Source organism: Cololabis saira, chromosome 15 (genome assembly GCF_033807715.1).
Source record: "Cololabis saira isolate AMF1-May2022 chromosome 15, fColSai1.1, whole genome shotgun sequence".
NCBI lineage: Eukaryota > Metazoa > Chordata > Actinopteri > Beloniformes > Belonidae > Cololabis > Cololabis saira.
The window spans coordinates 13,816,871-13,830,947 of record NC_084601.1 but is presented as its reverse complement, the minus strand read 5'-3'; the positions used below and the strand labels follow the sequence as shown (position 1 = coordinate 13,830,947).

General features: G+C 40.8%; 1 protein-coding gene across 1 annotated transcript; it reads right to left on the bottom strand.

Annotated features, from left to right (window-relative positions):
- Positions 1–237: 237 nt before the first annotated feature.
- Positions 238–2,921, bottom strand: sp8a (sp8 transcription factor a). The gene is made up of 2 exons (XM_061742659.1): positions 2,777–2,921; positions 238–1,683 (listed from the first exon to the last, which is right to left on the bottom strand). The coding sequence occupies exons 1-2, from the start codon at positions 2,792–2,794 to the stop codon at positions 586–588; spliced, it is 1,116 nt and encodes a 371-aa protein (XP_061598643.1). The 5' UTR covers positions 2,795–2,921; the 3' UTR covers positions 238–585.
- Between the last annotated feature and the right edge of the window lie 11,156 nt (positions 2,922–14,077).

The following is a 14,077-nucleotide window of genomic DNA, read 5'->3' as shown; positions in this document are numbered from 1 at the left end:
TTACTGAGAGACAAGGATGATTTTCAAAATCACAATTAAATAATTCAAATTAGGTGCCTTAAAGATATCTAAAAGAGCACAGGTATTTATTTATTTTTGTCTTGGAATAAATTATTGAGTAAATATTTCATAAAAAAGTCAACTGTGACTGATTAAGAGTGTTTTTTTCAGTTCTCGAAGAAATTGACTTTGTACAAAATTAGAGATACATTTTAAGAATATAGATGAAAAATTAAACCAATCCAACATTATCTTTTTTTTTTATTGAAACCACTTGTAATCATATGTGCTATAAATAATGGTGATTGGTAAATTAGAACTGGACATTTCAAAAACTATGCCGTCGATTTAACGCGCAGAACCATAATTCAGGCTTGAGACTCTCCTGTATAAAAAAGATGCTCATAAATGATAAACAGCTCTTAAAGATATGCTTTCAATTGGCTGAAAAATAACAAATGAGGTAAGGAGACAGTGTTCAAAAGTAGCTGGCGTTAACCATAAAGTGCCATTTAAGTTTTTATTGTCCAAGACACATATCCAGGTAAAATAAGATTAAAAAAAATCCCTTGCATTTGTTGGCGTTTAGTTATCCTCCATCGCGTCCAGCAGCCTGTCGGGGCCCGGGGCCGAGCCGCCCTCGGGGCCAGACTGCGGGGAGCCCGCGGAGCCCTGCAGGTCCCCTGGGTCTCCATCATCCGAGCCGTCCGCGCTGTGCGTCCGCGCGTGTTTGCTCAGGTGGTCGGAGCGCATGAATCGTTTGTGGCAGGTCGGGCACTCGAAGCGCTTCTCTCCGGTGTGCGTGCGCAGGTGGCGCTGCAGCTCGTCGGAGCGCGTAAAGCGCTTCCCGCAGAAGAGCCAGTTGCAGACGAACGGCCGCTCCCCGGTGTGCCAGCGCAGGTGCGCCTTCAGGTGAGACGTCTTGCCGTAGACCTTCCCGCAGCCGGGGATGTGGCAGCTGTGCTGGCCCCGGGCCCGGGCCCCGGAGCCGGAGCCCTCCTGCATGCCCAGTCTCTCCGCCTCCTGGCAGTTGGGGCAGTCGCAGGTGGCCCGGCCGGAGTAGCGCCGGGAGGAAGGGCGGGAGGTGGCGGGCAGGGAGACCTGCACCGGGGCCGGGGCCGCTGCGGGGGGCGCATCCTCCGCGTAGGGGGTCGGGACGTGGGACCTGAAGCCCTCAAATAAGTACTGCACGGGGGGGGACGGGCGCTCACACCCCCCGAGGCCGAAGTTGAAGTCATCTCTGTAGCTGCTCATGGGGGAGGACAGCCCGGCTGGGTTCTGTAAGTCCATCCAGTCCCACCAAGCCGGGGCCCCGTTACTATTAACCTCCCCCACGGATTTTAACCACGACTCATAGGGATGCATCCTCGGGTAGATGCCCTCCACGGAGGATGGGAATTGTGGGACCGCGGTCTGATACATGGACACATCGTTTCCCAAAGAAGAGCTGGCGGCTGTTACCGAGAAAGCGCTGGAGGTGTCCGCAGGTCCGCCCCCGGCGCTCCTGGGGGCCCCCGGGGCCACGCAGGGGCCCGGGCCGCCCTGATGGGCGCCTCTCCTCCACGGGTGGAAGCCCCGCAGGAGTCCCGGGGCTCCGTCGGTGCAGGAGGGGCTGGCATCCCCGATCCTGCTGCAGGTGGCGGCCAGCATGGCCAGCGGGGTGCTGCCCCGCCTCGGCTCCTCCTGCGGGGAAGAAACACAAATACCTTTAGTCTAAAAGTGCAAACACGCACAGAAATTACAACGTGACATATGTCTTTACTAATTAGTCAGACAATTGTCTATCAGTCTGTTTTTGTTACCAAGCGATATTTTCATTGCAAAAAGTAAACAAACAAAAAAAGTCTCAAAAACATAGTCAATTGTGGATGCAGTCAAAATAAAGGGAGCAAACATGAATATTGTCAGTTAATTAGTAGGTTATACCACACATGAACAGGTGAGCTCAGGGGAGTCAATTGGGTATGGCAAGGTATGGCAGCCGCCACACCTTTGCTTCAAGGGTTAAATGTAAATGTTTGTTTTTTTTAAATACATTTATGGAATAACTACAAATGCAAATAAGAACAGCATGATCGATTTCACTAGTTTTTATACACTGCAAAAATTCAAAATCTTAACAAGAATATTTGTCTTATTTCTAGTTAAAATGTCTAATTTTTAGTCTCTTTTTTTTTTAAATCTCATTACATTTAAGACAAGACTCAAAAAACAACCATTGTCACCTGTTTCAAGTAGATTTTCACTTAAAATAAGTAGAAAAATCTGCCAGTGGAACAAGATTGTTTTGCTTGTAATGAGAAGATAAATCTTGTTCCACTGGCAGATTTTTCTACTTATTTCAAGTGAAAATGTACTTGAAACAGGTGAAAATGGTCAAATAACAAGTTATTTTTCTGGTGACTCTTGTTTTAAGTGTAATGAGATTTTTTGACTAAAAATGAGACATTTTAACTAGAAATAAGACAAATATTCCTGGTAAGATTTTGAGTTTCAGTGAGCGAGACTGCATTTGAAAAAGTTCAAATTTTCTTAACCACACAGATAAGCTACATAGCAGACTTCTGTGTTAGTATTTGCTGGACGTGTTGATTGATACTCTAGTTAAGTTCTGTGACTCGTAACCTTGCCATACCTTAGCTTCCACTGAATTGACGCCACTGGGTGAGGTACACTAGTATAAGACCAGGACCTTCAGGAATATTATTACAATACAAACTGCTCAGAAAAGGACCCTTATTAATGTTTAACTTGATGTACAAAAATGTAAACTTACCCCTAGCAGTGCAGCCATGGACTGTGTGTTAGGCCTGCCGACGGTGCGTGTGCGTGTGTGTTTCCTCTCGGGCTGGAAGTTTTCAGTCTGTGTTTCGTCGCCGACTCCTTTAGTAGTTGTAGCTTCTTCTCTCCTTTGAAGTGCCGCTGGGGATCAGCTGACCAATCAGCGAGCAGCTCGCACTGTCTTCAAACGGCGAAATCGTCATCAATTTCAAGTCAAGTCTCGCGAGCCTGTCCGACTTCAAAATATAGCAACATGTAAAAAATTAAGTTAAAAAAAATCCAGAATGGGCTTTTTCAGTGTAGTCCTTGGAATATTTCAATTTTTCTAATCCCTTTCATTACTTAGCCTTTGCATTTTATCATTGGCTCGTTAAAAATGTAACTTCTGAAGTAAAGTTTAACATGTCAATTTCCAATTTCATGTTGTTTACACAGCCGAGGCATATTTGAGTCCAGCAAAAAAAAGGGCCAACTACGAACTAAAAGGAAAAACCTAACATTTGGAAAACTCCAACACAAAATGACTGCGTTCCGAGTACATGAGTGTCAGGGTGAGTCAGGAAAGTCTAGCTTGAGCTGCAGCTTCATGTTTTTGCTGGTGGTGTGAAGCTGTGAAGAGGGAGAGGCTGATGAATGAGAGGCTGGCCCTGGGGGAGGGAAGGGAGCACAACACCACTACCTCTGCGATTTCATGTCTTTTGACACAGTAAATGTCCCTTTAAAAAAAAAAAAAAAACAGCCCTTACTTTGCTTTTCTCAGTTATACCAGTTTTGTGAATCGTTTAAACACACACATAAAGAAAGTAACTGCTTTCAGGCATGCCTGACCAATATGATTTGTTTGGATTTCAAATTAAAAGAGTAGCATGGACTCTGCACCCTTAATTTGTTTGGTGTTCGCTGCTTCTCCGTTATCTCTTCACGTTTCATGAGCAGCCCGAGTGAAGTCTGCCAAACACACACGATGAATAAGTTAGTCACATCTCTCATCAACTGCATTCACGCAAGAACCCGCAATTTGCATCACATGATTGATAGTATGTGTGACGTTATGCAAAGACAAAGAGCTTACTTTCAAGCAGTTTGCTCTCACAATTGTTTAAATTTTTTGGGGAAAATAACAATACATCAAATAAGGTTTCAGGGTTAGTCTTAACAGTTGCAACCAATCAAAAATCTTCAAATATATTGTAATGAGTAGAATCGGTATTATGTAAACATGATGTAGTGGTGCAGTAATGTAGCTACCCCAAGCTTTAAAATCACAAATAGTTAATGGTTCACTGTGAGTTACAGCTGTGCATTTGTTTTTTTAAAAGTCATCATGAGAGAGGCATTATTTTTAGGAGTCCCACTTACATGCGCAACCTTTAGTGAACTAGATAAAATGAAAGGCTCCCACGCTGGCGTCTGCTTTCCCCCGCTGCCTGAGGCACGGCCGTGTGCACAGGTGGACTTTACAGTAGGCCATCTTCCCTTTAACCTGCTCCTCGTCTTCACAGGCCGACCAAACAGCTGTCCCTCTCTTTCACAAGCATTCTTTTCCCACACTGAAAGTGTGTGTGTGCGGGTGTGTGTGTCTGTGTACACTTTAAAGGCCCCCAGTGAAACCCTGTCTGAGCCTCAACCTGTTTCTCTGGCGATGATAATGACCACATTATCACGCGCCATCGAACATCAACAAAAAAAGATTGTCGTGTGCTTTCCAATCACTTTGTGGGCACTGGGACATAAAGAGCAGAGAGAAAAGAGCGAAATAAAGATCTGGCACTTCTCAGGGAGAGGAGGGGTGGTGGTGGTGAAGTATTTTATTTCCCTTTGCTGCGGCCCCCCCTCCTCCTGTCCCATCCCCGTCTTCCCCTAGGTCGCTCTGGCGGCCATCTTCATCAGCTGCCCCGCTGGGACAATTAGCCGGAGAATCACAGAGTCAAAAGACAAGCTGCTCAACGCGACACAAAGATATTCACTGCGGCCACGGGGTGAGCCCACCAATTTGTGGCGAGCAAAAAAAAAGGGTGATAGGTTTCATGGTCCGTGCAGTCCTGTGGTATAGTTCTGACAGCAGCTAGATGCAAAGACTTGTGCAAATTTCACTTTATCTTTTTGTTTAAATATCTATTTTCTATATTTTTTGCCCTTAAAATCAATCCAAAGACAATTTGAAGGTGTTTTACAGTTGAGGGGAGTCATCCAGGTGAGCTCTGTGTCAGGATGTGCCTGGAGCAGCTCCTCTTTTGCTTCCTGTAATTACTGCACTAAGAGGGCACGTCCGCTGTCTGTCAGCGTCGGGCTGATGGACGACTGTGGAAGTAGAGTCGGGAAAAGTTGTCCAGGTTGCACTGATGACATTTTAAGGATCACAGATAAACAATCAACTTATCTGTGTGATTTCTTTTTAAATCTATTGTTTATCTCTACCTCATATTCTCTAAATATATCAATTTCCAATCTCCCAAATAAACTTCATCTACACTTTAGATGTAAATAAAAAGATTATAGAAAAATCTGTGGCTCATTGATGAGGCTTTGTCGAGTGTATGCATATATATATATATATATATATATATATATATATATATATATATATATTTGGTCAAAAACTGGAGATATATATATATATATATATATTTGGTCATATATATATATATATATATATATATATATATATATATATATATATATATATATATATATATATATATATATATATATATATATATATATATATATATATCTTTTTGACCAAATCTGGGGAATCTCTCCCACATCCCACATGTATAGACTTGCTAGGGGTCAGAGAGGGCATCTCTCATCAGTCTAAGAAGAACATCTCTGCAACCTTAATTACACTCCTCAATGGCTTCATTCACATTCATGTATACAACACATGTACATATACTCCAGCAGACACAACCATTCATCATTTAAGAGAAGAAGGCGCTGATACCTCTGCTGAGTGTTGGTTAGGCTCAAGTTTTGGGCTGGGTGTGAATTTTAATTCCACTTTATGAGCACCAGCTCTCTCTTTGTTACACACTCATGCATGCACACACACACACACACACACACACACACACACACACACACACACACACACACACACACACACACGCACATACACAACCTTAGTTTGGTGTTGATGAATGCCTGGGGTTTGTGAAGTCATACATCACAGAGGTTATTTAACCTGCCAACACATCTGCTGTCTCTGCTCTCAGACAGAGAGGAAGAGGTGGAGTGCAAAGAAAGATTTATAAAGACGAGGAGGAGAATTATGCAGGGCCAGAGACAATGAGACTGTGATTAGTACGTGGAGTGGGTGAAAAGCCTTCATTCAGTCGGTTTCGCAGAAATGGACACATACACAAAAGCATGCTGTGCAGCAGAGGGATGTCCTTTCTGTGAGCATCCTCAGCAGTGAAGCTTGTGTTTAGTCTTCAATGAATTCTACAAATGCTGTGTTTGTGAGGTGTCATCTCATAATTACTGTAATATTAGTTTTTGGTTCACGCTGTTGACTTTCTATTACTGCTTTGTAAGCAGGGGATTTGTCTTTTTGTCCTACTTGAGAAAGAGTTTCTGTCCAAGTGTGAAATAGTCTATATATGTCTCCTGAAATGTATCATAGATAAAATGATAAAAAAATATTTTTGTGAATGTGACATTCACTTCATTGTCATCACTCCATCTTTATTCTCACAGAGAGACATGATCATCTTTGCAGGATAACTTTTTACTGCATGTACCAATTCAAAAAAAGGAAATGGCAAAGGTTCAGTCCGATTTAGACAGAAATTCAACATGAAAAGAGGATCCACACGGATCAGGGTTAGTGTTGAAAGGAGAAAGTTGTTATACCCCAAACCAGGGACAATTATCTGCCCCCTCGTACAACTGTCAGAGCCCTTAAAGGGCTCATTGTTGCCATTGTTTAAGGTCTGACTCAAGTTTGAGGTTATGCTGAAGAAATCTGCAGGTATTTCCTCGGTTTTGTAGATCTGGATTGCTTCAGGGGGTCTCAACATTTCGGACGGGATAAATAAAGTCCACTTTTCAAGCGAGTGTTTTTTTGGGCTAAATAAGGGCAATGGTGGGCTGGCCTTAATTAGCCTCATAAAATACTACCATGGATGACCTATGTTTGATGTTTGGTATTTACATCAGCATCTTCTCAGATGACGACATCATCCAGCAGCTTGTGCTACAGTAGCTTATGCATGTAACATGCAAAGTGACAACCAGACTGGTGTCACCAAAGACATCTAAATTGGCATCTTTGTTGTTTTAAATTCTGAATCATGGATGCTCTTGTGTGTGAGTAGTGCGTAAACCCCCCCTTGTGATTAGTTTAGTTTTGCACGCAACAGTGTCTGTCAATTATAATCAATAACAGGATGTTCAGGACTCTTCATCATACTGTTAAACTTTCCAGCATTGTTACGCTGATCCTTATTTCTAGTTTATTTTACATTTAAAATCATGTGTGAAATATGATCCAGTGTAATTTTAGTAAAAACCTACAATAAACTGTTGATCAGGGGTTTAAGTACATGTAAAGATCCTCTGAACCTGCTCTGATTCACCCCAGCTGCACCTGTTACGCATGTTAAAACATGAGATGTTCCACCATGTATGTCCATGGCACCGTTTCTGATTCATACAAACCTTGATGGTGGTCTGATGTTCACCCGAAAGAGGAAGTGAGGAAGAAGCAATGAGAGGAAGGCTGGTGATGCCACACGCGTCACATGTCAGTTTTGCAGAACTTTTTAAAGCTGAATCTGTCATTTTACCTCAAGCCTGGGATGATGTTCAACACCAGCTGCTGAAGAACACCACACGCGTGAACTTGCTCCAGGTCTCTCTTCTTGATTAAATCCTGCTCTGACCGCAATCTCTTCACCAATAACACTCTCCATCCCTCTATACAACCACACACACACACACACACGCGCGCACGCACGCAGCTCCCAGACAAGGAGATTAATTTACTCATGTTCATTTTTCAGGTTTCTGTGTCTCCTCTGTGTTTAATGTATGTGTGTCCGTTGATTGATGCGTGGAAGCCCAGGAGCATAATCATACACTTCCAGATGTAATTTCTCACTTTCAGTATTGATGGATGAACTTGGTGCATTTGATCATGCATCAAGGTTTTATCAGCGTTTGGAGGTCTAGGTCATTGTGTGTGTGTGTGTGTGTGTGTGTGTGTGTGTGTGTGTGTGTGTGTGTGTGTGTGTGTGTGTGTGTGTGTGTGTGTGTGTGTGTGTGTGTGTGTGTGTGTGTGTGTGTGTGTGTGTGTGTGTGTGTGTGTGTGCACGTGTGCAAGTGTGTCCTCTTGGCCTCCACTTTACGTGCCAGTCTGTGTTGATTAGTGATTGAGTAGACCCCGCCACCCCCCAACCCCAAGCCTTCTGTATTGGGATTTGAAAGTGTGTTTCTGGGATTCTTATTAACTTTTGTCGAAGGTCTGGCCTAACTTCTTGTCTCCATGACCTTGTACGGAGCTCCTCTGTTGCTGGTGTTTTGGACAGTTTAGCAAGGTTCACGTTTCAAAGAGAAGATCTGAATCATTTGCTTTCTGAAAGCACAGAGATCACAGAGGTCAAGAACATCCTCTATCAAATTCAACGCCCTACTTTGCACTTTTAAAAAGATCTACATCAAACTTTAGGATGATCATCCCCAGCAAGTTTAATAAAATCTTTCAGAACAGTTATCGGTTGTGTTTTCTTAAATCTCAAACAATCAAACAACAACATGTGCACCAATCTCAGATCCTGGTTTATGGTAATGGTCTATGTTCAAGTCTAACCACCAAACAAACAGGAAAACAGACAGTAACCTTAAAATCGCTGTATTCTTCCACTGATTGATAAATCAAAGCCTGCGATTAAATGTTCTCCCACTCGTGTTTCCAACAATAACTCCAATTTAACCGGATTACAACTCATCCTCCTATTTACCTGAAGTGACTCTTCCGTTTTTATCACTGACTCACAGGCAGTCACATTTACACTGTAATTTGTTTTAGTGCTTCCTTTTCAACTGAAATGTGAGTAATAATGCGGTAAGTGACACGTCTTGGCAACACTTTAATTCCTCTCAGTGATACAGCTGCGGTTGAAATGTTACAGGTTGAATGAAGAGCACTGAATTTGGACACTTACAGTAATCTATAATGTAAGGATCATATCAAATTCTAGTAGTTTGGCATATAATGTAACTATACAATTTTTAGTGCAGGTAAATCTTGCTCCTCTGCTGATGTGAGTATAATTATTGATCATTTAAATGGTACATAATAACAATCACATTCTACAAAGAAATACGAAACGGTTTCTATGAAACAGAAGAAGAAATGAGGAACTAATCTCTAGCAACAACAGCAACAGTAGGAATGATTGACAGGCAGGAATCTTGTCAGGAATCTTGTCAAGAAACTTCGTCATTTAAAAAAAAGTAATACAGAAGGAATGGATTGATGACGCACCACTAATTACTTCCATGGCAATTTGTAAAGGTAGACAATAGAAGATATGATTAGTGACTAAATATAAAATAACAGTGTAAATAAAATGAACTGCTACCTAGTGCTTCAATTAATAAGCAAATGAGTGACAGCCATCAGATTAAAGTTTTTAATGCCAAAAACACACACACTTTTTTTCTCAGAGTGGGAGATCACTATGCAATGATTTGTTAATAAATATTTGTTAATATATATTTGAATGTATCACACTGATCCATCTCATCATGGAAGTTGTGAATCAACTTTGAAGCAGTCTGTGAAAAGTAAAACTCTGGAAATGAATCATTCATTACTAATTAGTCAAACATGTGTTACTGTGTCTGTTCACAAAGAGTCACTTTGTAGACCTTCATTACATCATTGCGTGAGGATTACTTGGCCATCAGACCGAGAAATCAGTATCATCCCGACACTGAGCGTTTGTCTGTTCGTCCATCCCTTATTTCTCATCCTAACAATCAAATGCAGGTTATTTTTTTATTTCAGGTGTGTGAGTGTGTGTGGGTGGAGAAGACCCAAGCTTCACTTTCATACATTTCATTGTTCCTGACCTATCACCTCACTTCCTGCTTACTTCCTGTTTGGGAGCGTCTCCATAAGATTTCCAAAATGATGAAGCCAAGTGACAACTTTAGAGAGGACAGCCCCAAAGATCATCCGTGACGATTGTTGGTGAACACTTAAAAAGATCTTTGACTGGTAACAATTTCATTGTTTTTAGACTTTGCTGTTTGCACCAAAAAAAGAAGCTCTTTCTCAGGGTTCTGTTTGTGCTTTCATGAAAGGTTCTTTTGAATTATTCCGTTTGTGCTGCAGCTCTGTTCCATGCAAACTTACGCAACACCGTTCAACCACGTCTACGTACGTATGCAGCCAGAATGCACACAACGATGATGTTTCTGCTTAACAGTGCTTCTCCCAGTCGTCCCGCTTCACCTGTCCACAAAGCCTGCCCCAACATCCAGAGGCTGGGGCAGCACAAGAGGAGAGGAGGTTAAGAAAAGCACTGAGGGACGACTTGATGTTAAATTCACTGCAAAAGAGCAGTTGAAGATTAACAAACTTACTGCTTAACAAACTGTTAATCTATTTCACAAAGAAATGCCGTAAACTCTCAGATGCTCCCACAACAGCGTGCAGAATATTAAGCATTCTCAGTCTTGGCGGTCTAATATCTACAAAGACAAAAACACAAATCCTGTTTTCTGTGATCATCCCCTCAGATTGGCAGATTGGGTCAACACATGAAACACATTATATATATATATATATATATATGTCAAAAAGACATGCAGGTCAATACCCATCCTTGAGTCTCTTTGATACTCTCTCTGTTTCTTTCTGACAAACTTACACACTCACATAAATTCCTCCACACTTTCTCAGACCAGTGAGACTGAGTTTTTTTTTTTTTTCCATGGTTCCCGTCAAACATGAAACGTTTCTTTTCCCACCTAACTACACACACATGCACTGCCTCTGGGCTGTCATGCAGGACATACACAGACAGCCAGAAACAAGAGGCTGGCGTCAACTCTACCAGGCCTGCAAGTCATGTCAAGTCCCACCTGAACTACACGCACACACTCACACACTGACACACTTATCTTGTTATCTTGGATCTTTATAGTGCGCTGCACCCTCCACTTAGCGCCGCTGTAAAGGTCTTCCTCTGCTCATATGAGAGTACCATCTTCAAAGAGGTCTACGCACGCACACACCAACACACACCGAAGATCCACGCAGACTTCTAAAAGGACTTAATCATTTCACATTTAGCTTCAAAGAGACTGTCTAAACACATACTTGCTCGGTGTCTGAAAGCAGCACGGCAGGGCCCCCCGTTTTCTTTAATAGTCCTTCAGTCCAGCTACATTTTGTTTGTTAGTATATAACACTAACTATAAAATGCACGGTACATGTCATTATTGTTGCAGCGTGTAACTGTTTGGTTTCGTTTTTTCTGCCAACGTCTGATTTGAATTTTGTTGTGAATGAGCACTTCAGCTTAAACTCAGTCATTATTTTAAAGCTGGAGCTGAGATAACTCATGGATTCACAGTTTAACTCAGAGTTCACTCCCAGTTCAAGGTCTTGCTCCTGCCTCTCCTAGAAGGAAGTTACCTCTCAGAGCGTCTCATCTTTCGTCCCCAGGAGCTCTCTGTCTTGACCTGTGAACTCTCAGGGTCATGTAGTTCTGCGGGCTGACCACAGGTTGACTCTTCCTCTTCCCTTAACGCATCCATTATACCTCTAAAATCACCTGAAACCTTTGGGTGCGTGTGAGGAGCAGAGGAATGACGCCTGACCTGTAAACACATCGATACTGTTTTGGCACAAGTGGATGTAGGATACGTCACCAGCAGACACATTCTGTACATTCTTCAGTCTCAGTCTATGAAGCTGTGTTTACCAGGAGTTGTAATTACATGATGGTTTTGGCTTCAGGATTGATGTACAAGATTGATGTAGAAACAAAGGCCTGTGGACATTGCACTAAAGGCTTGGAATTTACTCAGATTTGTGCCTTGATCACTGCCGCGCATTGTAATTCTAGGACCCTACTGCTGATCAGCAGTTTACTAAAATCCAGAACGTAAATGTCAGTCATAATTGGCTCCTTCTAGGCATCATATATAACCTAACCTCGATGGCATATATATGTTCTTTGAGTCAAGTATGGATCAAAAAGAATGTCAGAGAAGATATTTAAGATGCAGGAACATGTTTGTGAAGATGGGAGAGTTTATATCTTCATGTTTTGACATTGTGGTGTGCCCCAGGGGGTGGTTTTGGGTCCAGTATTATTTGTTCTTCATATAACTGACATTTGCAAGGTATGTACAGAATTAAAATTAGTACTATTTACAGATGAGACAAATATATTTTGTTCTGGGAAGAATTCAAGGGAGCTACTGGAAGTGGATCCAACAGAAATGTGTAAATTAATGAAGTGATTTGATCTAAATAAGATATAAATAAAACTAAATTCATGTCCTTTGGTCATTCCAAAAGCAGCACTCACATACAGATTAAGGTTGACTGGTGTTGACATTTAAAGAGTTCATGAAAATACGTTTTTGGTGTGATAATAGATCAACGTGTGAATGGAAATCTCATGTCAATCGTGTACTCAATAAACTTTCCAGAAGCAAAACAAATTCCTGACAACAAATCACTCCACGTTCTTTACTGTTTATTAGTTTCAACATGTTTAAGCTACTGTGCTGAGGTTTGGGGCAATACCTTTAAAAGTATCATCACCACTCTTTATATGCAGAAAACAGCAACAAGGATCATCCATAATAATGGCTTTCAGGATCACGCAGATTCACTATTTTTACTATCAGAATTTTTTAAATTAATTGATCTGGTTCATTTTTGAACAGCACTATTAATGTATAAGATAGCAATCAACCTGCTCCTAAACAACATTTAAAAACTGTTTGTTAGTAGAGATGGGGAATATAAACTGAGGGGGGAGCTAACATTCAAACATCCTTGGCTGCATACAACTTTGAAATGTTTTTGTCTTTTTGTCTGGAATGAAGCTGTGGAACAGATTGAATATAGAAATAAAGCGATGTCCAAGCATGAATTGGTTTAAAAAGCGGTCCAAAAGTATGATTTTCACTGAGTACAAGGATCAAAAAACCTGTTAACTCTGTATAGATGTAAATAAATATGCATAAATATGAATATACTTGTATGTATGTCTGTTTGCCTGCACGTGTGTGTATGTATATGTATCTGTATATATTTTTATTATAGAAACCGTGTATCACGGTAAAACTTCAGCTGGAAGTGAAAGATGATTATTATTTCGTGAAGAAGCGATGTGGTAAAATCAGCTTTGCTTCTACTTACTCCTTGTCATTATTATTATTGGTATTATCTTTGGCATGATCATTATTAGTAGTGTTTGTTCCAACTAAAGCATGTATTCACTTATTCATTCATTCATTCATTCATTCATTCATTCATTCATTCATTCATTCATTCATTCATTCATTCATTCATTCCAGTCCATATATTGCCTTTGATTGATAATATCAGAAAAAAATTACAAAAAACAACTAAACACTAAACACAAAGCCACAACCTATAATCTTTTATCTTTAGAAAAAAAAATGTTTTTGTTTTTGTAAAATGCTCATTTATTTTTCATTTGTAAACTCTAACTGTTCCTCTCAACCACCATAAAAGCCACACCTGAAAAAGATTTCAGAAGAAAACCTTTATAGTTTGACTCTTTTGCAAAGAACAGCAAATATAGTCGATGTCTGCAAAGGTGTAAGAGTTTAAACTCTTACAGTTTAAACTGCTCTTGGTTTGTAGTTTGCGTTTGTGTTACAGTCGGTGAAACACAAAACTTTTAGCGGGGTTAAACAGGGTTTAAATAAAAAGAATCACAGTGTCAAAAACAAAAAAAATATACAGGATATCTTCTCCAACAGGAACATGATCTTAAGACCTCTTCAAAGTCTAAAAAGAGTTACTTATAAAATACAATTATAGGGTTTTATCTCTCAGTTTTTAATTTAAACATTAGAAATGTCGACATGGACCTCAACAGAGCAGTGAATGCAAGAGGGTACAACAATTATAGACAACTGGAAGCTTTTTACAAGAAGAATGGTAAAAATAAAAGCCCAAAGAGGGACTGAAAGACTTGTCGTTCGGTGTCAAGTAAATGTTCATTTGAAACAAATACACAAACAATCAATCAATTCACATATCAACAATAAATATCTGGTACAATGA